The sequence below is a fragment of the Dipodomys ordii genome, unplaced genomic scaffold (genome assembly GCF_000151885.1).
Source record: "Dipodomys ordii isolate 6190 unplaced genomic scaffold, Dord_2.0 Scaffold20, whole genome shotgun sequence".
Taxonomy (NCBI): domain Eukaryota; kingdom Metazoa; phylum Chordata; class Mammalia; order Rodentia; family Heteromyidae; genus Dipodomys; species Dipodomys ordii.
Genome location: NW_012267236.1, coordinates 7,017,366 through 7,040,694, shown reverse-complemented (window position 1 = coordinate 7,040,694; position 23,329 = coordinate 7,017,366). Strand labels below are relative to the sequence as shown.

General features: G+C 46.7%; 1 protein-coding gene across 1 annotated transcript in view; it reads left to right on the top strand.

Moving 5' to 3' along the window:
• Bre (brain and reproductive organ-expressed (TNFRSF1A modulator)) overlaps window positions 1-22,773 on the top strand; it is a 405,798-nt gene extending 383,025 nt beyond the window's left edge. The window contains exon 12 of the mRNA XM_013013787.1: window positions 22,411-22,773. Within this exon, the coding sequence (XP_012869241.1) occupies window positions 22,411-22,474 (64 nt within the window). The 3' untranslated portion in view covers window positions 22,475-22,773. The remainder of the gene's footprint in view (window positions 1-22,410) is intronic.
• The last annotated feature ends 556 nt before the right edge of the window (window positions 22,774-23,329 follow it).

Genomic DNA, 23,329 nt, shown 5'->3' with positions numbered 1-23,329 from the left:
GCCAGTTAATTGGAAATAGTCTCAGACTTTCCCGCCTAGGCTAGACTCAAACTGTGATCCCCAGACCTCAGTCTCCTGAATAGCTAATCATGGGTAGCCATGAGTAAGCCTGAGCCTACACAGGAGCTGCTTTTAATGAGTGTATTTTTTCATCTATATTTAATATAATTAATGAGTTCATTAGGTTTAAGTCCTCTTGTCTTGCTGGGTTTGTTATTTTAGGGATTTTTTTTTGTTCCTATCTTCCCATGTACTTTTTACTCCTGTTGACTTTTTATATACATCTTTTTATCTCATATTTTGTTTATTTGCATATTAAAAAGAACTTGCCAGAACCTACCATGAGTAAATATTATTGTACTTCATATATAATGTAAAAGCCTGAAACAGGATGATTCTTTTTATATGTTCTGTTAGCTTTTATGCTGTTATTCATATATTTAGTTGTGCATATTTTATTAATTTCATAATATGTTGCTATTCCTTTTGCCTTTTTTTTTTACTTTGGCCAGCTCAGACTCATCTTGAACTTATCATCCTCCTGCTTCAGTCTCCTGAGTGCTGGATTATAGGCACCACCATGCCTAGCTATTTTGCTTTTAATGGTCAACTGACTTTTAAATAATTTTTTTAAAAGAAGGAAAAAAAACTTTATTCCATCTTATTCTATAGTTCTCTGATAAAGGTAGTAAGGAATCTTTTCCTCTCCAGGGACAATTTATTTTAAAATCTTTCTCAAAACCATCAAAGAGATTGCATTCAATGTACAAACCAAGCACAGAGACTTATAATCATACACCTGTATAATACCCAGGCACCTATTCCTTCCCCCGTGAACGTTACTACTTACAGTATGCCTTCACACCATTCCACAAGTTCATCAGTGCAGCTCTGTAGAAATTCTCTTGTGGTTTTATCTTCTTGGTGCCAACATAACCAGTTGAAAAGTGGAGAGATTCTGTCCTTTATATTTGACTAATCTATGTAAAATCAACCACCACTTTAAAAAAAATACCTTAGTGTCTTTATCAGGTAGCTTTTAGACCTGTCTGTAAGACTAGAACAGATGAATTTTTGTTTTCCTTTCTAGTCCAAGAAATCTATAGAGTAATGTTTTGCATGAATTTCATTGCATAAGCATCACATGAGACTTAAAGGACTAAGTAATATCTTAAAATGGAATTTAACCCCCAGACCACAAACTACCTAGCTTGCCACACTTGAAATCCATTCTATGAAAGGAATCACCAAAGAATATTTTGAAACGTATCTCATCTGTAAACACATGGGAGCAGTTTATCATGACCTCTCCGAATCATTTGTTGCTTCCCTTCTTGCTTCAGAGTCCCAAGGAGACATTATTTTCTTATTTAGAAACCTATGCAAACCCTCCCAAACTGGTCCATAACTTCTGATATGGTGCTCTTCACCATGCATACTTTAGTTATCTGTCATCCAGTTGTCTGTGCAGAATAACTTTCAAGAATTTTTAAAATTATATCTTTTGGAATATCTCAATTTTTTTCATCACCAGTACTCTAGTATTCAGTCATTTTTAAAAGAAAAGAAACAACTTATTAGCTGCCAAATGCTTTCAGTCTCATGCATTAGTTCTCTAAATAAAACAACTAAAAATAGATCTCCTCCTCTTAATTCAAGAGATGAGAGGGCCTCATTGGGCTTGCAGTCCCTCTCCACGCTTTGTTGTGACCAGTGAGGTCCCTCTCCTCTAGGATCCCTGGTTACAGTGTGGAAATCCTAGTTTTATGTCTCCACGACATGATGAGGGGAGGCCTAGGAACTCTTTGGGGAGCTGTGAAAGGCTGAAGGAGAGGCGTTCATACAGTAAATGGTATAGTATGAGCCTTTTGGTGTGTTGCTGCTCCAGGAATTAATCACTGTTCTTGGCTCTTTGTTGAAAGATCCTTAGGGCCCCCACTGATGCCTTGTTTTTGTCAAGAGTAAGCTGTAGTCAGTCCCTGTGCCCCTTGGACACAGCTGGGGCAGCTTTGGAACTAGCTAGCTCTGCGCTTCTCTTCAGTCTTCACCCAGATACCGTTCAGCCTGAGGAACTGATGGGGACTTGATTGTTCTGTTTATGTCTTCTCTTCTCTTGTCTCTGTCTCTCTCACTCTTCCCTCCCTCATACCTCTGATCACCACTTGCCAGGGACCAGTCCCTCCTCTTCATGTCTGTGTTCCCAGAACCCCTCTCTGGCACCTAAGGGTAGGGTGTTGACCAGGAAGGTAAGAATTGCAGCCAGCTGTAATTATTCATCCCGGAGTCCCCTCTGCAGAGGGGGAGCCACTATGAACTCTGGGCAGGAGGGGACATTGGCAGAATGCCCAGAAGCCTAGGCTGGGCTCCCAGAAAGATCAGCCTCAGGGGCCCATCTGGGGCAGACCTCAGCAACAGAACCTGCAGCCCAACCACTGCCATGAATCACCAGCTTTCTGTCTTCTGTTTTACCCCAAGTTTCCTAGGAATAGTTCCTTCTAAAAAATCCCAACCTCATCTCAGCTGAACTCCCCTTGGGAGAACAGAGGGAATTTTCCAGGCCCAGGTCAACACAGCTTGGACTGCCCAAGTACCCTGCCTGCCTGGGTTTCTATGTAAGCAAGTTCCTGGGCTTTTCCTCACACAGTGTAGAAATATAAACCAAATAAATAACACAAAGTGACTGGATCCACCAACTCTCCAAAGAGAATCATTTGGAAAAGTATCTTCAGGGGATTTGGTTTGTTTTTCCTGTCAGAAGAGACAGCAACAGAGCTGGCGAGGATTCCAGATCCGCCTGACATCCAGGCATCCTCTCCAAATGGTGTAGGTCAGGGAGAGCGTGTTATTTATTAGAGCCTGACATCTGCTGCTGTGAGATGATAAGCTCCATGGAAAAGCATGGCCATCAATTGCAGCTAACACAGCCTCATCCCTGCCAGAGCCACTCACCATGCTGGGGGCCTGCACAGCCTTAACTGTGCCAGGCACAAGCGTGTACAGCCCAGCGCTGTGTCCTCTCTCCCAGGCCCCTCAGCAGGACACCTCAGGCCATCTCTGCTCAGGTCTTTTATCTGCGTGGTTTACGGGGATGTTCTAAAGACCAAACTCCTTGCCCATCCTGCTTTCTCAGTGGAAAATGGTATTGGGTTGATGTTGCCAGTCACACAGGGGAAGTCACTTATCCGTGCCATTGTGAGAACTAGTGAATGCTCAGGCTTCAGTTCCACCCACCACCACCCCACCTCGCCCTGAGAAAATGTTCTCCATCACTAAACACTGTCTCAGTAACATATTTTCTTTCTTGGAAAAATACACAGATGCCCCATAGAGTCTGAAAGGAAAGGGTAAGGGAGTTGGTTTTGGGTTTTTACAGTGCATCAGAGAAGAACATACATTTATTAATGGAATCAGAATTGTTTTTGAATGGCTGGGAGTTTGGAGCCCTGGATCTCATTTGTGCACTACTGTTCATTTCCTTTGTGGTCCTGGGAACAGTATGTCACATTTCTGGGCCTCTGTACCTTCATCTGTATAGTCCCTGGTCTAGTCTCTACCTGATGAACAGTGAGTTCTGATACATTTCTGAGACATTAAGTGGAAAACATGTTTAAGGTAGGCTCACATACTTTTTGTATTTGTGGTGAGAAACTTCCCTCTCTGTTGCCAGAGGTCAGATATAAATTGAAAACTTACTAAATGGAATTAAGGACATGATGTACGTGATGGGTTTTGTACAGGCTGCGTCTGATATTTATAGAACACTTCAGCTGTGGAACGTGCACACATATGCCCTGAACACACACCCTGTAAAATAATTCTAGATGCAGTACATCTTCAGATGTCAAGTCAAAACAGCTTCTTGGGAATTAGGCTTGACTGTTCAGATGTGCGTGTTGGTTTCTGACAGGTGCCGCCAGGGCTGCTCAGGGCTGTCATGTGTGATGTGGAGTCCAGCCAAGGCAGGAGGGCCCAGACACTTGGTTTCTATCACTTCTCATTAAGGCATGAATTCTAGAACACAGGGAAGCATCAGACAACAAATCAGGACTGTCCATTCTGTGCAGAGCATAATGACTAGCAGAAGCCTTGCCTCAGCAGGAACAGGCTTCTGTCTTGTCTGTGGTTAGATCATTCAGCATAAAGACTGCCTAGGAAAAGAAACCAGAGTCATGTCTGCCTGAAGCAGAGGGTTGATAGAAATGAGCAAAGTGGCAAGGAGGTTCTGGGGTTGTTAGTCTTACTCAGTGATCCACAAACTGCACAACCACTAGCAGAGCCAGGTTGGGGCTGGAGGAGAGGCTGGGAAGGTAAGCTTTGTGGTGGGGGCCACTTTCAAGCCATGGAACATAGAAACAACTTTACAGATCTGCTGGTACAGCCAGCTCTGAATATGCTAACCATTAACCACTGTGGCCAAAAGAAGTGAAGTAATTGGTATGAACCTCTTAGCACAGTTGGCATAGAGTTGACATTCAATGTATCATTTTAATTTCCTGGAAGAACTTGTTCAAGACATACAGTGTGAAGATTAGAACTCTGTGCCCCTGGTGACTGTCCAGGGCCCCACCTAATCTGTCTCTGGCCTTCTGCCTTTCCTCTGCCTCTTGTCTTCTCCCTTGCTCAGAGTCAATAGCTGGAGACTAGCAAGCCTGCATGTGTCCCCATTCATCCACCATGGAGTGGCCAGTCTGAAGCACCTTCTACTTCAGACTCACCCCCAAGGCTGAAGGTGTCTGTGTCTGTGTAGAAAGTTCAGGTGGTTCTTGGGCAGAAACAGCTCTCCTGAGAGCCTAAAGACCTGGCACTGGACTTTTAAAGAGAAGGCAAAATGTTCCTGCAGCCAAACAGGAGCTTACAGGCAAAAGAGAGAAGGGGCAAGGATCTTGTGATGGAGCAGCCCAAAGGCTGCCTCCAAACCAGCAGAGAGGAGGCTCAATGAGAAGACAGAAAATTCCAGTGACTCCTATCAGGCACTTAGTCATGCCTGGTGGAAAATGGAAGAGGGAAAGCAGAAGTGGGTCTGGGCGTACTGAAGTCAGTCCTTCATCCAAGTCACTTCTGAAATTCAAAAAATAGCCTTCCCCTCCTTGTGTGCCATGAATTGTGAGGGCCAGACTGCCCTTGGGGGCCATGAGCATGGGAAAAAATGCTTTACAGCAGCCATGATTGTCAAAGCAGGAAGTAACCATGGTTTCCTAGGACTAACCAAAAGGCATCTAGTAAACCTGCACATCTGTGGGTTAAATTTTGCCTGGATCACTAGCATGTTTCTCATTCATTTATTCATTCTTTCAGTGAGCACATGTTCATTGAATTTAAACTATGTGTTAAGCATGTTTTTTGTTTGGTTGGACTGTATGTATTGCTGGGATTTGAACTCAGGGCCTCACACTCACTCAGCTTATTCACTCCACTGGTACTATGTGACTTGAGCCACACCTCCAAAAACCCAGCTTTCTACTGGTTATTTTGGAGACAGAGTCTTTTAGACTTTTCTGGCTGGGTGGGCCTCAAAGACTCAAACCATGATCTTCCAGATCTCAGCCTTCTGAATAACTCAGATTATAGTAAGAGCCACTGGTACCCAGTGTGGCACAATTTGAAGTTATATATAGAATGTAGCCCCTGCCTTCAGTGATTAAATACATGATTAGGTCTGTTGAAAGTAGCAATGTGGGTAACAAGTAAAGACAGTAAGTCTCCTGGGGATAGGTAATGATGTCTGGTTCCTGAGATCTAGGAAACTGATGATGGAGGATGGGATGGTCCAGGAGTCAAAGGAAGAGAACATGGAAGAAGGAAAAGGAAGGGAGGGAGGGAGGGAGAGCCAAAGAAGACCAAATCCTGGTTCTACTGCTTTTCGAATACTTGTTTCATTTTGTGTGTTTCTGTCTCTGTGAGTCTTGGTTTTTCTCACCCTGTACACGAGTGTAGCATTCCTTCCTCACTCGGGATTGTGAGTGTTGAATGAGGAGGAGAAAGGTAAAATGCCAGACATATGTTAGTGTTCAGTTAATGGTAGCTGTTGTTGCTATCTGCCATGCTAGGGCATTTGATCCTTTTTCTGTGGTGACTAATATTTTTAAGGGCTTACATATTGATAGAATGTAGACAGGTAAGTCCTGTTAGATCTTCTAGCCTTGAAACTGTTAATAAAGTCAGTGAAGATTCAAGTTCTAGTGGAGCAGTCGTTATGAGGGGACCTTTGTCTTGGGCCCTTCCACCCATCTTTGGGACCATAATGCCCAGGGCTTTCTTTTTTTTTTTTTTTTTTAATGCCCAGGGCTTTCTAAGACCAATATTGGCTCTCTGGATTTCGGATTGTTAGATGTAGCAGGTAAAAATTTTAAATGCCCACCTAGGTTCAAAGCTTAGCCAAGCAACAAATTATTTAGTGTAGATAAATCCCATAGAGTGTTTACACTGTAAAACTATGTATTGTCTATCTGAAGTTTGAATTTAGCTGGGCCTCTAGCTAAAGTAGCCAGGCTGGTCTGTGCATACCTGGGGAAGGTTTTCACATCCTCTCATCTTCCCCAAGTAATAGAGGCACCCCATACTGGGCTTTGGATAACATCTTTGAATTACTTCCTGGGAAGAGTTCACTGTCAATGTCTACAATGAGTGGATTTAGGGATGGGAGTGGGGTAAGTGGGAGAAAGGCTTGTGCTAGCCCTGTCTGCTGCTGGGTACACACACGCACACACACCCCAGTGTACTTTGTCCAACTTGAAAATTTTTCTTGGCTTTCTTCAGACCCTTGTCAAAGATAGTTAGCATGATGAAATGAGCGTTTATGGCCTGGAAACTCGTCTCAAAATAAGAACCACCCGCAGGGTAGAGTGATTTTTCTTCAGGGACTTGCAGCAGCCACCCAGGTATGATGCTAATTGTATGAGGGCCACAGATGAGCGGGAAGGACTTCCCAGGAGGGAGGTGCTCTTCCTGTCCCCTCAACTCTTCAGGATGTGAGCCTGAACTCTGCTCTGTCTTCTGCCTGCTGCTTTAGGTTCTTCAGTGACCGTTCAGTGGGTCTGAGAATTTCCAGCACACAGGTTGGGTTGATCGTTGAATATTTTCTCTGGATTGTGTGATAAGTAATCCCAGACTCTGCCTGATGCTGTGCACCTTAGGTCCTGAAGAGCAGACCACCGCTGCCAGGAGCCTGAGGGTACTTCCTGAGACTGGGCTGATGCTGGCCCACCCGGTTGTGCCTCACTGCTTTCTTTGACACTCCCTGCCCAAGTGTTTTGTTCTATGGTTCAGATAGAGCTAATAGCCTTTCACCTGTTTCAGGGGAAGAATTTGCCCCTGTACATGAGGTGAAATTTTAAATAAACTAGGGTATAGGTTCAAGCAGAATGTCACCCTTATGCTTAAGAATGACTCTGACCTCCTAGTCCTCCCAAACTAACATGATTATCCAGCTGCCAAAGAGTGCTTAGAGGAATCACTTCATCAAAGAGTGTCACTAGCAGGGAGAATTAACCCTAACACCAGCTTGATCTGAATGCTCTGAGAGCAAACTTGACCGTGCAGGCACAGCCAGCCCACAAGGAAGCTCAAAGAAGGATCATGGGATCTTCCACTCTTCATTTCTTGTTCTTGCCACAACCTGTTATGAGACCAAGAAAACTTGTTTTGGAAATGCTCAACAGCCCAAACAACCTGTTCTCAGCCCTGGACAAATGGGCTTGTCCTCAGTGACCATTTATGTGCTGTTAGATGTTTGACTAGCTGCTGACTGGAAAAGATGAATTTGCTGTTTTCTTCCCGAATTGTTCACAGATGAGTGCAGTGGCTTTCCAGTTCCCTTTCCCCCTTCTTCCAGCTTTTCTCCAGGGATATTGTAGGTAAACCATGAATAAATGACCACAAGCAACATACACATATACTTCCTTCTCTGCAAGCTTAACTGAATATGTAGGTTGTCTTTCTTAGCCCCAATAGACTTTAGCTTGTACAAAGATACTTAATTTACGGTGTTCTACTTGCTTTTTGGTCCCTTGTAGTGAAGCTCTACTTAGCCAAAATCTCCAATTGGGGGTAGGCATGATAGTGCATACCTATAATCCCAGCTACTCAAGAGGCAGGTATCAGGAGGATCATGATTAGAGTCTAATCCAGGTAAGACCCCATCTCAACAAAAAAGCAGAATGTGGTGGCCCAGCTGTTCTACTCTTCCCACCAATCTTGCTGTTCCTCCCAATCCTTTCAAGTCTGCTCTTGTTCTTGAGTAGGTATTGAAATGTCCCTGTGATTGCAGAAGTCACTTCGCCTCTCCTCATCTGCACAGGGAAGAATTGGACTAGAAAAGAGATTGGCAGACAACCACAGAGCAAAGCTACCAGTGCCTATTTTTATTAATAAAGTTTTATTGAAACATAAACCCTGCCCATTCATTTATATCTTGTCTATGGCTGCCGTTCCTACAAGGAAGGCAGCCTTGAAGTATGAAATATAGAAAGCTGAAAACAACTTATTATCTGATCCTTACAAATGTTTGCTGATTGCTGAACTGAAGGGTCTCTGGGTTTCTGGGTTTCCAGATTGAGTGTTCTTTGGCTTTCACACTTGTGGCAGCTCATTTAAAGGAAGAGCTCTCAGAGCAACTAATAAGGGCCTGAGGGGAACAAAAGAATCTTCTTTCTACCCTGTGGTGGTTAGCAATCCAGAGCATGCTTTGACATTGTTTACTGCATAAAGGGTGGAGGCTCATTTTGCTGTATTTTTAGAGTTTGTTTTGCTCTGTGTCTGTATTTGTTCACTGGTCTCATGGCTCTGGTACCCATGGTGTCCACTAGTTTTGGAGTATGATTCCCTAGCCAGGGTGGACTAACAGCTCAGGGGCATGGGTCCAGGTGGTATCTGCATGAAGGGACTAGGATTTGAATAAGCCTGTTCATCTGCTCAGTAAATATGGTGGGAAAGGGAACCAAATACTACTTCGAGAACCCATATATCTGTCCAAACTTGCCTTAGTCTCTGAGTCTGAGCACAGGGAAGGGGAAAGCTAAAAGTAGTGGATGATTGGGGCATGTTGGGAAAACAAGAATGGACTCTAAAAATGCCTATAAAATGTGGAGTAGGAAGGAACTAATCTTTTTACCTTTTTCCCCTAAAGTCTGCCCCAACAAGGTGACAATGCATACAATTTAACTAAAGTAAAATCCGGGCTTATGTTCTGAACCCAAAATACAGAAGTCAGTGATCCTCTTGTTAGGACACCCTTGGCCTGTAAGGAAGTTAGTTTTGTGCTCCCTTTAGGTTGTTGTAGCATTTGACTAATAGCTTGGGATAAAGTAAAAATTGTCTGTTTCTCTTGGCCTTGGGAGATCACACCACTTAGCAAGCTGAATACAGGCTAGATTTTAGCCCCCACCTGCTGCCCTGGCCCAGAAGATACCCTTCCAAAAATTGAGTCTCTCCTCACACCCAGCTAGTGCGTTAGAAGTCTATAGGGATGGAGCTGCCACGCAGCCCTTGCCTGCCAACACCAGGTTATCTCTGCTTAGTGTTGGCCCTTGAGACTAAAGCTCTCAGAACTGGCTTCATCGCTGTCCTCTGCCTCAGGGTTCCAGTGGGAAGTGACTCCAGGCAGGCTCAGAACCAGGAGCTAGGAGCAGGCCCTGTAGGCCTGATGAGTTCAGTGTTGACTGAGAGTCTACACCCTGGCTCAGCATAAGCAATGCATGTGGTTTTCTATATAGTTCCCTCTGAGAAGCAGCATACTAGTAGCCCTGAGGTTTAGAACTGAAAGGCTCCTGCTAGGGGAACTGACCTCACTCTCACAGCCTTGAGTTACAGGCTGCCCAGCCGGTACAGTGACAGCAGTCTGCAATGTGTTGTCAGAGTAGCTTTGAGGAGGCTCTGGTGAGATTGCATTGTGGTTGCATCTCATTCCACTTCTTGGTTCAAACTAGAAACTGTATTCAGGCCAGCCGTGTGGATGAACTTTAAAAAATTCCTGTCCTTCCCCTCTCATCCTGTGTCTATCAGTAGTCTCCAGAGTTAAGAGGCCAAAGAAGAGGGAAGTAAGAGGGGCTGAGAGTAACGGTGGATGAGGACTGAATGTCTATTTCTAGTTCCTTTTCTTAGTTCTAAAAGACTCATGCTAAGGCATGAGTAGGTCCTTTGCTCATGACAAACAGATGAGCACTATTTACCCCTGAGGTCAACATGTGTATTGGCTGCATGGAACCGTAGCCCAGGGCCTGAGAGAAACACACTACCTAGTGACAAATGCTCCTGATTTACAATGTACTGCTCCCAGCCACCAAGATCCTGCAGTGTGCTGTGGCTAGGCAGGGTAGCAGCAGCACCTGGCAGGAACTGTGTAGTGAAATTTGGATGCACCTGCTGCCATGTTCTTCCTGTTCCAAGTTTTCAGTGGCCACAGAAAGCACCAAAGACATGCCCCCCCCCCAGGCTGATAGTGTACTCTTGGAAGGGCATTGGCTTAGGCCTTTACCCCATACCTGACCTCCTCTCATCTGTTTTCTTATGGATACTATGATAGTAGAGTGACAAGATTTATTATGTTTATTTGGTTTAAATGTATTATTTTTAAAGCATACTGTATTATAAACTGCAAAATCTCAAATAACAAGTTAGTTTACTCAGTGAATATTAGAAACTGCTAGGTGCCAGGCACCAGTGATTCCAGGTGTCCTGGACCCTTAGCAACAGGAGAATTTCGTGAAACATTTGTTGAATTAAAGCACAGCAGGAATTCCTCAGCATGCATTCCTGTAACTATCTGATGGCAGTGGAGAGGGGAAAGGAAACCAGTATGGCTTGAGTTTTTATTGTGTGCCTGACATTGTTGCCTTATAACAAGCACAGCAGAGAGATAAACGGAGACCCAAGGATTTCCCTACACATACAGGGCAATCAGTGATGAATCCACATTTGAAATTGGTTCTCTACTCCAAAATCCATGTTCTTCCCTATGAAGCAGGTAGGCAAGGGCTGCAGGGTGTTCTTCTTGTCCCAGAATGGCCCTTTGTCCTTTCCAACTACCCCCAGATCAGTGGCCCAGGTCTTAACGCTAGACCAGAAAGTAAACTCATGTGAACTTAAAACAGAGGTAGAGTATCCCCACAATCCAAACTTCATGCACAGAAATGCAGTTTTTAGAAAAACAGCAGCCTTGAATGCATGCCCGAAATGTCTTTCATGGTAAGCCACTGTGAGAAAAATCACACCCAAACAATGCACTCCTGGGGGCAAGAGGGGCTCTCTTTTCACAGACCTTAAGTAAATTAGCAAGGTAACAAGGACCCAGAAATCTCTCCTGGGAGCTGCTGGTTTCCCCAGACCATTCCTTAGGGGCAAATGAGTGTATTTGCCCTCTGCCTTCCACTCTATCTCTCATGGGAGGAACATCATGGAGTTTCTTGTCCTGTGTCTGTTTCCAGCCCAGCACTGATACACCTTTTTCTCAACTGTAATACCAAGCATTTCCGATGAAAGAGGAGGGGGAAGAAAGAAAAAGGGGAAAAAAAGTCTAGATTATTATTTTTCTTGATTTCCAGGAACCAGTCTCTGGAGTTGACTGATATTGTATAGACTTTAAGAGTAAACCTTAGAGTTGGAGGTGTGGCTCAATTGGTAGATCTCCAGGTAGTGAGCAAAAAGTTTCAAGTCCCAGTCTCAGAACAACAACAATAAAAAAGAATAAATCTGTAGTGGGCTAGAGACATGGCTCAGTGACAGAGCACTTGCCTACCAAGTATAAGATTTAGGGGTCTATTCTCAGAACTAGAACATGAAATGTGTGTTTTATACAGACATATAGATAGGTATATAGATAAATAATGTCTTAGAAAGGAAGAACATTCATTCATTGAATCTGTCAGTGGTCAACAAAAAATTACTCAACAAAAAATTAGAGTATTTCTGTAACACTGAGATATGTAGCCTTCTCCTCCAAATAAATTCAGGAGCCTTTGGCATTTCCACCTCACAGTAGAGAAGCAGGGCAGTCTGAAAAGCTGCATTTAAAGCCCAACAGACCCTGGTGCCAGTCAGCAACACCTAAAGGATTCCTTTTGCATGGGTTAGGGAGGCAGCCTGGCCTTGGGGCTCAGAGCACATGGAGCCTGAAATCACGCCACCTCTCCATTCAGAGGATCTCACTGAGTCCTGGTGAGATCTGAGTCACCAAATTCTGGCCAGTGGTGACCACAGATGTTGACAACTTATATGCCAGAGACATCTACCAGCAACCTCTGCAGTCTATGCCAGATAGTTTTTCCTCAGAGTGGAAGACAGGACTTGTAAGGGAAGTGACAGGGATAGATGAGGCTCTAAAGAAAGAGTATCAGTGATGTAGCTGTGAGTTCCGAGCCTCTCATCCTGAATGGCACCCAGGAAGACCCCACACACATACCTGCCATGAGGGTACTCCTCCCTCAGATGGCACCTGAGACCTCTCGAGGCAGTGTTTTCTCAAGTGTCCACTGAGGAACTTCCAAGGTAGGGCAAATGGCTTGGGCCATGTTGGCACCCATTGAAGGCCTGATTGATACCAGCCCTTAAGAAAAAGATAGGTTTCGAGTAGGTGGAAAGGCCCTCAACATGTTTCATAGCTCAGGAAAGTACCCTCTACCTGCAAGGTAAAGGGGCTTTTACTTAGCTGGCTCCCAGACTTGCAAAAGAAAATTAATTACTGTTTGTGATATACTTTGAGATCCCCCGATGAAAGGCCTTGTATAAATGCAAATTATTATTATTGTCATTAAAGGAGCTAGACGTCTAGCCTGCTGCATAATGCCCTGGCATAGTTGTGAGCAGAAAGAGAGCAAACTTGAGGCAGAAAGTTTGCTTAATAGCAGTCGTGAGTGGGCCAAGGAGGGCTTGGCCTATGACTATCAAAGCAAAATGCTCGGCTCCAGAGTTAACATGCAGCTTTCAACCCTGGGGGTCAAATGTCTGTGTGCCCCCATGACCAGGGCAGAAGCTCTGTGGGAGTGTGTGATGGTTGTTCACAGGCTGCAAGTATGGAAGGAAGGTGGCCAGGATCGACATTGGCTATCCTTCTTGGGATCTTAGGATAGATCTGGAGACAAGAGCTATGCAGCAGCCTCAGGCATGTGTAGGACTCTGATCGTGCTTATTAAGACTCTAGAGGGAACCTCTAGCAAAGCACAGGGAGAGATCATGTGCTAAATTATTGCTTCCACTTGAGAAACGGCCTCTGACTGAAGAGGTTGGATTCATACAAAAACAACAATAATGATCAATAATGATGGGCATGCTAGACCTGGCTACTGTCTCAGAAACCATTCTAAAGTTGATGGATGTGTATCTGGTCCTAGAGGGGTGAATGGCCTATCCGAAGTCCCACTCCAGCCTTCCCAGACTCTGTCCACAAGACCATCATGTTAATACGCCCCATTCTATGCCCTTTTCACCAGCCTTAAGGAAATTTATGATGCTAAAGGACATCTGTGTTAAAGAACCTTCTGGGTACCCTTTGTTCTTCTGGGACTCATTCTGTAGAGAACATTTATGGCCTCCCGGGTCCCTGGGTTCACAGCATGTACCCTTTTTGCACTTTCTTCTTCTTTCTGAGTACCTCAGTTTTCAGTAAGAGGAACTGGTACTTCCAGGCATCAGAAAGGCAAGTGAGAGGGAGGCCAAGTCCATCCATTTGCTCACTGTTACCACAGTCATGAGAAGACACTGCTCTGTGGAGGTCCCTGGATGAGGGCTAAAAGTACCAGTCAACATCTTTAAACACACAAATTGCTACAGGGAGACCAGTTAGAGGATTGGGCTAGAACAAATGCAGGTATAACAGTGATTTGGCAGTACATAGGTCTTGAAAGTCATTATTGGGCTATTGGTAGTTGTAGTAAAGTTTGAATGGAGGACAGGAAAAATTCAGCTGCAGTGGCATTAGCAGGTAGTTAGCCATCAAGTCAAAGCATTGTAAAAATCACCCATTTTTCTCCCTTGTATAGATAAGAGATGGAGGGGGAGATTCATATGGCATGGCCATGGATAGAACCCAAATTTCCTCTTGCCAATGGAAATTATGGCAGGGTGGAAAGAATGTTTTCTTCAGAGTCCAGCAGCCTGAATTCATAAATAGTGTGTCCCTCTCCCTGACCCTGCACGTTAACTCTGATCTCAGAAGTCACATGGCATGTCTGGGTCAGATTTCTCATTGGTAGAACAGAGACACAGACATGAGAGTGGGTTTGCTAGAGGAGGGGGTAGAAAGCAGCGCAGATGAAGATGAGTAGCAATGGCAAGCACATAGTAGGCATTTCCCTTATGCCGTGGCTTCCAGGCTTTTTAAAACCACAATTCACAACAAGATGCTTATTGTACAACCTAATTCAATTATAGGTATGTGAAACAAAAAATTTTACAAAACAATATGCCCTACCCCCTTGCCACATGCAGTGTACTCTACTTTTATTTCACTGTATTTTAATGCTGGTCAGAACTCACTAAGTGGATTTCACAACCCACTAATGGATTGCAGCCCAGTGTTTTAACAAGCCTGCTTTACACCATGTATGAATATCATTGACCCATGCTGTGTGTGCCCTCCATCTTCTTACCTCCCTCCTCCTCTGTAATTATCACCTGGGACCACAGAGCTTCCCAATGACAGAGTGTGCATGGACAGCAGGGAGAGGACCCTTGGTTGGTACAGAATAGAGTCCCATGGTCTGTAGAACCGGTGAGTCTCCTCCTCTGCTTCCCCATCTCTCATGATCTGGGAGGATCCATGGGGCCTCTACCTGCCAAGAGTCAAAAGCCCTCTGTCATTCTTCCAAAAGACGAATCACTCCTTGCTTTGGAGTTACTGCTATTCTCTCTGAAGCTCAGAGGGTCAGGCATCTGGGAATTTTATTTCGGCTGTAGGGTCAAAGATTAAGAGTCAAAAGGGGAAGAATTTTGGGCATCTGGCTCTTCCTTCCAGAACTCTCTGTGAGCACCAAGCCAGGAGGGCAAAGACCCAGAGCTCTGGGCTAACCAATGGCTGTGCCCGAGTACCAAGGAAGGGCCCCAGGCAGTTGGGGAAAATGCAGATTGTAGGTCCAATGGGAAAATCTAATTTACCACCAGGCCCCAGAGCGATTCTCTGGAAATCATTTTATTGATACCCTGTGTTCTCTTGGTCCTTTGGGGCTAGGCCTAATCTATGGGTGTAGACTGATGCCGAGCAGGGGTCTTAAAGCACAGTCTCAGCTGTGGTGTGACCCCCACACTCTGCATGGTGAGCCCCTCTGGGTCCCTGAACACTTCTGCCCTAAAGGCCATTCTTTGGTTTTTCCCTTTTGTCTAAGATGAGGGGGAAGGGTGCTTTGGGGCCTTGATGGTGACTCAGTCATCAGACAGGCGGCTACTTCTTACTACCCCAGCAGGTGGGCTCATGAGTAGCTCTCCTTTTGTGGAGACTGTGGTAAGATCCTTATAACCCTTCAGGGGCACCCTCGTGGCCACCACACATCCTGCCCAGCACTGAGCTGCTCATGCAGGGGGCCTGCTGTGTGGGCATACTGAGCAAGTGCAGATGGGGAGACCAGATGAACACAAGGATGAGCTTGTCTTCCCAGGCCCCAATCAGTAACACAGTCCCCACCCTCACGCCCAGCCCAGCCAGGCACACCAATCATCCTCATCCTTCTGAGTGGCCAGATAGCCACACTGCCATCTCAGCCTCTCACCAAGCTGATTCTGGTAGAAACAGCCTCATCCAGAGTCACATGGTGCCTGCTGGCTCTAGGGGCATAGAGTAGACGTTCATTCATTCATGTACTACATTGAAATTCATCTGTGGTGGGTCCCGTTTAATACCAGGGACACTGGTGCTATAACATTCCCAAGTTCAGCCCTGTAGTGATAGACCACATGACCCTGAGGTGTCCTTCTGTTAGAAATTTCTATCATTTGTAAAGGCAGAAGGCCTGAGGGTCAAACTGTATCAAACTGCTGTGTATGGAGCACTGTACGTGAAGATGGCCATGTCTGAGCAGTGGTCTTCTCCCAAGAAGCTTATGGGAAGCTGGTTGGCATTATGATAGACATGTGCATGCTGAAATGGAGGCCCAGAAGAGCAAGCCAGCCCAGAGCTAAAGAGGCCTGGGCCCAGGAGGGCACCCAGTTCCTCCCTCTCATTGGGCCAATTGGCCACACACCCTCCCCTCCCCATTCTCATATTCTGTACCAGAAGGATGCCAAGGGGACAGAGAAGCCTGCAGGCTCCTGGAGCACATCTTGGCCCCCTCAGAAACTGGCCACCAGCCACACTGGCCCCACAGGAACTGGCCAAGTGCCAAAAGGCCTCCTCTGGCTTCAGAAGGAGAAAAGTGCTATGTCACTTTAGTGTTTTAAAATACACTGATTTAGCAGAAACCAGATTTGATCCCATTGCTTTGATATCTAGAAATAGATCTCTGAATCCTACTAAAGCAGCATGATTTAATTCAAAACATACTGAGGCAAGAGCCTCATTCAGCCTTCTCACAGTCTAGGAGACAGTAATCTAACCTGCAGTCCCACCTACCCAGGAGGCAGAACTCAAGAGGATTAAGGCTTAAGGCCAGTCAATACAGAAAGTTCCCTCCCCGCCCCCTCTCTTGCCAATAAGCTGGGTATGGTGGTCACAGCTTTGATCCAAGTTACATAGGAGACATAAGTGGGCAGATCGAGGCCCAAGGCTTTCCTGACAAAAAGCATAGGACCCTATCTGACAAAAAGAAACTAAAGCAGAAAGGGCTGAGGGTGTAACTCACATGCTAGAGCACCTGCCTCACAAGTGCAAGACCCTGAGTTCAAGCCCCACTATTGCAAAAAAAAAAAAAAATCATAGTCTAGACATGAATCTAAACCAAGGCAGACTATGACTGGACCCAAGGTTGGTACCCAGTGTCTGAGGAACCCAGCAGAGGGCAAATTGAGCCCAGCTGAAGGCAAGAGCCTCTGCTGAAGCCAGGGGCCGGTGTTATTAGGATCTCAGCATGCTCACTCGCCTTTGCAGCCCCACTGTGTTAATTCCTCATTTTACAAGCGTGCATCTCCTGAAAACAAATCACGCCCTCTCAAGGCCTGGCACATGTAGCAAGGCTGTCCATGAACTGTTACAACTGCTTGTTTGTTCCCAAAACCCACACCAGAGAGCCAGGCTGCCATTGCCTGGGGCACAGCTACAAAGCAGGCCGCCATTGTGCCAGTCGGTGGCCCACCAAGGCCCTGAGTTGAACAGGCTTTGAAGGGTTTGGGTGGAAGGCACTGGGATGGAACCAGGTCTCTTTGTAGAGGCCCTATTAGAAGATGGCCCTTTGACACGAAGCAAGGACCCCAGTGAGTCAGTGTGTACAGTGGTGGTTGGGACAATGTGGACGAGGCACGACCACAAGGCGTGATTAGCGGGACTTGTCTTACACTATTTACAGGACTGCTTTGATTTTCGTACCACAATCGGTTTTCATAGGGCTGATTGAAAACATGTGCCAGTTGAAGTCACAGCTGCAGAATAAAACTGGAAAAAAAAAAAAAGCAATGCGACTTAGATGCTTGGAACTTGCCTGTATTTGCAAAAATGACCTCTGACTTGATTTATATGTTGTCGATTTCCTGACAGTGAGAGTCGTGTCCCTGAACCACTTCTCCCACTCCACCCCGCTCCACCCCGCTCACCCACCACCACCACGTTGGCCTTACTCGAGAAAACATCATATGTCTCATCTTACAAATGCCCAAGGGGAAGGATTTTTGAATTCAGGAATTCAAGTCCTGTTTTGGAAGGAGGCAATTGTTTAGGCTTTTGTAAAGTAAAAAGGTCTGTCTGAGAACCAGGCCAATTAACTTGTCCTTGTCTTGCTCAGCCAATCGTGTGATTCTTTTTCTTCTTTTTCAGTGCCTGTCCTGGGGCATGAACTCAGGGCCCAGGCACTGTTCCTGCGCTTTTTTGCTCAAAACTAATGCTATCACTTGAACCACAGTTCCACTTCCAGCTTTTTGGTGGTTAATTGAAGATGAAAATGTCGTAGATTTTCCTGTCCGGGCTGGCTTCCCACTGTATTTATGAGATCTCAGCCTCCTGAGTAGCTAGGATTATAGGCATGAGCTACCAGTGCCAGTAGTCATGTAATACTTAAATACCCCTCTAGTCAACAACAGTTTCCTCCTGTCTGACCAAGCCTTTGATCAAAACTGCACCCAAGGAGCATGCCCAGCAGAATTTGGCAGAAAAATGGCCAGGGCCTAGAGGTGCCTTTGGCTAAAGTTCACCTTCGGGTACCTCCAATATGTCTCAAGAGGCTCCGGACTGAATTTCAAAAGGTGCATAATGTCCCAATGGCTTTGACTAAGTGTCCAGATCTTAGAGTGGCTGTCTCTGTACCTCCAGCTGCCAGCTCCACACAGTAAGTAGCAAAGGAAGTCTCTATCCAAGGAGCCAGAAGTTAGAGGACACACTAAGGGCAAGGACCCTGGGCCCCTCTTTCTCCACACAGGGAATCCCTCCTTTGCAGTTATACAAGATTGTGGTCACTTCCACAGACTATAAATCTCTCTCCCCCCTCATATGCCTAGCTTGGATGACAGTTGTCATCCATTGAAAATCTCTTAGGTCAGTTACTATGCCAAGTGTACCCTTATACCATCTCATCGAATCCTCACACAAACCTTTTTTAAGGTAGTCCCAATTAGTCTGACCTCAGAGGCCAAGCGATTCAGCTGGGAATGAGCATGGCCAGGGTGGTGCTCTGGTCTGGCTGGCCCCAGAGCCTACACTCCCCGACCCCATCCTCTACCAACTATGGCCACAGCCTCCATGAGCACCAGGCTCCACTCTTAGCTCTGTAAATGAGGGATCTAAGCCCAGAGAGGGGGCCCAAGGCCAAGGAAATTCGAGCCACTGAGCAGTGCTGCTCCTGACTCCTGGATTAGAGGTTCTGAGCCTCTCCCCACGCAGTGCTGGAGTGCCAGAGCCTGGGCTCCGCCCCTGCTGCTGTATCTATGCCGCCCTGACTTGGTCTCAGCCTGGGGTCTGTTCTCTGTGTCTAATTCTCCTTTCTGAGACTCCCAGATTGGAGTGGGTTGTGATTTTCTGAAGGCAGAGATCAGAGACGAGGTCAGTGCCTTATTATGTCCTAAGACATAGTGTGAGCTCTAATTTGATCTAAAAATAGATTCCTTTCCAGTGTGAGTAAAAGGAGGGGCTTGGCCGACACCAGGCCTGTGTCTCCTGTGAGCATCCCCTGGCCAGCTAAGGGAGCCCAGCGGTTCTCGCTGCCCCAGCACACACTTCAAAAGCTTACCATACACTTTGTCTTTGGGTCACAAATTTTTTTTCTTAAGATGACAGATAACTGGTGTCATTAGCAAGCTGTACTCTGGGCAGCTCTCCATTTTCTTTGATTAAAAAAAAAAGTGGAATAAATGAAAACAGTGCTTAAGAAACATCTATAAATGGGTGGGAGCCAGTTGTCATTTTCCCCTTCACCCTCCTCCTCCCCCTCCCTGAACTGACTTAATGAGGATCCAAGCTGCGCCCTGCTCGATCCTGCAAACAGCTGGTGGCATCGTGCTTTAAATAGCCCTCTCTATGCTTCCCCCTTGGCGGCGTGCAGTTTGCCCTGGCAGGGAAAGCCCGGGACACACAGGGAACTTTAGAACTTCTGAAAAGGAAAGAGCTTACCTCTCAAGCATACTCCCTATTGCCAAGACCATTGTATTGGGAAAAAGTGCTTGCAGCCCCTTCCCCTGGAGGTTTCCAAGGGAAAAAAAAAACAGAGTTGGTAAGTTGGGGTGCTGGCCAATGATCCTCAGACCTAGAAGGGTGGTAGGGGATACCCTTGGCTGGTGGCCACCCAGGGCTGATCATCACTCACCAGACCCACTGTAGCCACCCCCCAAAGCCTTCACTTGTAATGTGGCCAGAGTGGCCCTGTTCCACGGTACCCTTGGCCAGCAAAGCAAAGGCCACCGAGCCTGGCAGCTGCCTGTCTGTCTCGAGCCCTCAGATGAGGGGCCTCTGGACTTTACAGCTACATATCCAGACTGACAGGAAATAGAAGAAAGAGATAGCCCTCATGTCTTAGCAGCAGTGACAGTTGCCACCCATTGTCCTATGGAAGCACCACATCTGGGTGAACCTTTCACACCTGTGGGCATAGAAGAACACAGCCCAGGGTGGCCAACCAGCCTAACCCTGGATCAAGCGTTCCTTCCTCCACCTCTGCCTGCCATTGTGCATTAAGGAAGGTTGCAACCTGCTAGATCATGGGCAAGGGCTTTGAGGTTGTGTCTGAGAAAACAACGGCTGTATAACAGTATATACGGAGTGTGCTTGTACTGCTCCTTGCACACCAGTAGCCATCATGAAAGTATGACCTTCCCTGAGTGTTTTCCACACGCTGAGCTGAGCTGAGCTGAGCTGAGAGGAGGGCACCCCTCTGTGTTCCTGGGGTCAGCAGAGTGGCCTGGCGGGAGGACTGTACCCATGCAGAGGACAGTGTCCCAGAAGCACACATAATGTCTGCATGCAGGAGAGAACCCATCTGGTGCCAAGGGAAGAGTGGGGAACAGGGCATCTGGTTTAAATGTGAGCATAGCCCAGAAATGGAAAACCATACCTGAGGAAGAGCAAGTGGTCACATGGCCGGCAGGTATGTAGATCCATGACTCGAAGTCTAGGCCATGGGTACACTTAGGCGCCCATGACATGCCCCAGTACCTGTGGTAAGTGCAGTGGGGTGCCAGCCTGTCTTGGGTAGAAGGTCCTTCACTTTCTCAAGAAACATAATGGAGCCAAGTTGCGGCAGGCGGTTGGGTTTTTATGAGGGGGTGGGTTTAGTAAGTTGGAGGCAGATCGTGAGAGGCCCTGGGAATGGGACTGAGAGTTGAGGAGGAAAGGCCCTCACTAGGCAGTAACAGACACCCCGCTCCAAGAAGTCTATCTTCTGCAACAGAAACTTGGGGCAGGCCTGGATCCAGAACAGACAGGCAGACTTCTACAGCAGTCTCTTTACAAGGCCGATTTGAGCAGAGAATAGGACAAAGCGTTGAGGGCTGTGCTGGAGGAATGGAGAATCTTGGGGCTGCAGGGGTTTAACGAGCCATGGAAATGGGCTGGGAAGGAAACTGAGGTCAAGGACAGAGCGACTGCAGGTCCACACATGGGACTAGAAGGAGCACTGGAGACCAGGCCGAGTGCTCCGCCACTAGTGCTGAAAGCCTGAAGGAACCATGACCTTAACCTTGCTCTGCCCGAGGGGAGTAGCCGGCAGGAAGGGACAGACCCAAGGAGGAGGAGGAGAAGAGAGACATGAGTCTGGGAGGAGGGAGGAGAAGAGAGACATGAGTTCTGTGATGTGAAACAGCCCAGAAGTTACAGGAAAAGGGCTTCTAGAGAGAACAGCCAACAGTTACCGGCTACAGAGGGGCCGCGTGCAGGCTTAAATGGAGAAAGAACCCAAGCATTGGAATGCGACCCAGTTGAGAAGAGTTTCAAACGACGTGGTGTGGAGGAGGATGATAGCAGCCCCAGCAGCTGCATTCGTTCTGATGTAGAGATGCCCAGGGGTATTTGAGTTGTGGGGACCCCCTACTCAATACCACAGAGCCCTTGTTTGAGCTCTGATTCCTGAGCAGTTGGTCCTTTTCTTACAGGAAGGCTCTGTAGTGTTGCTTCTCACTGCTTAGGCAAGCCTGCTTCCTGCCTTTCAGTCAGCTTCTTTATGCCTAATTTGGTGCTTTGCTGAGAGCCAAAGCCTGGGAACCAGGCTTATTAGAACCATATCCTAAGTAAAACAGACTGTGTGGTGCTGGGGGTGACAGGTCTTCTTGGGGATGGGCATTTCCAGCCTCGTCAGTATGCTGCGAAGGTGACATTGCTGGGTGAGCCACCTCTTTGAGGAAGGTTTTCTTAATACCCAGCCTGACTTGCTTGCCAGTAGATCAGCCTGCGTATGTGTTTGGAAAGCAGTACAAACCACGGATCATTTAAGAATGCTTACTAGATCTTTTTTATGCATATGAAGTCAAAGAACCAAATGAGGGGAACGTATGACCCTGTTGATATTTCAGATCACTATACTGAAGGGGAGAGGACTAGAATGGGTACTTTCTGTCTTCGACCTGGGCTTGGATCAGGCCCTGGCTTTGTCCTGGGAAGGGCAGAGGAATCTGTGCACTGAAGCCTAATGGAATTGGCAAGCCCTTTATCCATGAGAGATAGCACAGTGTGAGCTCTGTGTACCTCCCTGGAAAAATCCAGAGGGCTTTGCATCAGCAGAAGAGGAAAATCCAACCCAAGATGCATGAACAATAAATAACAACTGTTCTGAGTTAGGTTGAAAGCTCTTGAGTTGCAGTTTTTTTTTTTTTAATTCAAGTTGTTTGTGCTAACCACAATTTTTTCTCCCTCTTTCCCACCAGGGCTTATTTCAAAACCTTTGTCCCGCAGTTCCAGGAGGCCGCGTTTGCCAATGGAAAGCTCTAGGAAACACCAGTGTTGAGAGGTAGCCAGCCAGACTACCCAGGTCCACACACATGTGAGCACACGGCGCTTCCTGGAAGCCGTTTGGAATGTCTTCATGATATCGTTTTGCTCACGCAGCAGCTGTGCACGCCCCAGACAGCCCCGCTGTGTTGGAGCCCAAACTACAGCTGAATCCTCACACCCCTCACTGCTGGTTGCTCCCTCCTTTCCTTCTTATATTTCTTAGCTGGAAGAAATAAACTCACACACCAGGATGCAGTAATTTTCCAGGGAAAAGTAAGATGTCATAAACGCACACACGCACCCTTCTTCCATGCCTTCGTCTTCGAGATTTCTTCTACGTCGTATTGTTGAACAATTCTTGGCTGCTTTTTCCCCTGAAACTATAGCGTGCATGCGTGCGTGCGTGCAGGTGCCTCAAGGGATCTGAACATTCAGGCTTCAGCCACCCACCACGCCACACCCCAGGTTGGTGCTCAGGAACCAGCACTTCCTCCCCATCTAGCCCTCCAGCTTCCATGTAGGCCCCATGCACCACCAGTGTAGATAGAGTGTTCTAAGTATGCTCTTGCCTTCACCCTCCCTCCCCTCTCCTCATCCTTTTCCCTGAAAGTCAGACGTTGGGGATCATGGGTTATCACTGCTGAGTATCTGATATCTGGCCAGAGGCCTGAAAGCTCTGCAGCTAGCCAAGATCAGGACCAGGGAAGATCCTTGAGCAAGACTTACATCAAGGCTAGAGGCTAGGGACCCATCAAGTCAGCCCACCCCCCTCCCCTGTCACTTCACTATGCAGCAGGAGGAACCCAGGTCCAGCAGCTCCAGAAACTGTCCTAGCAATCTGGGGAATAATCT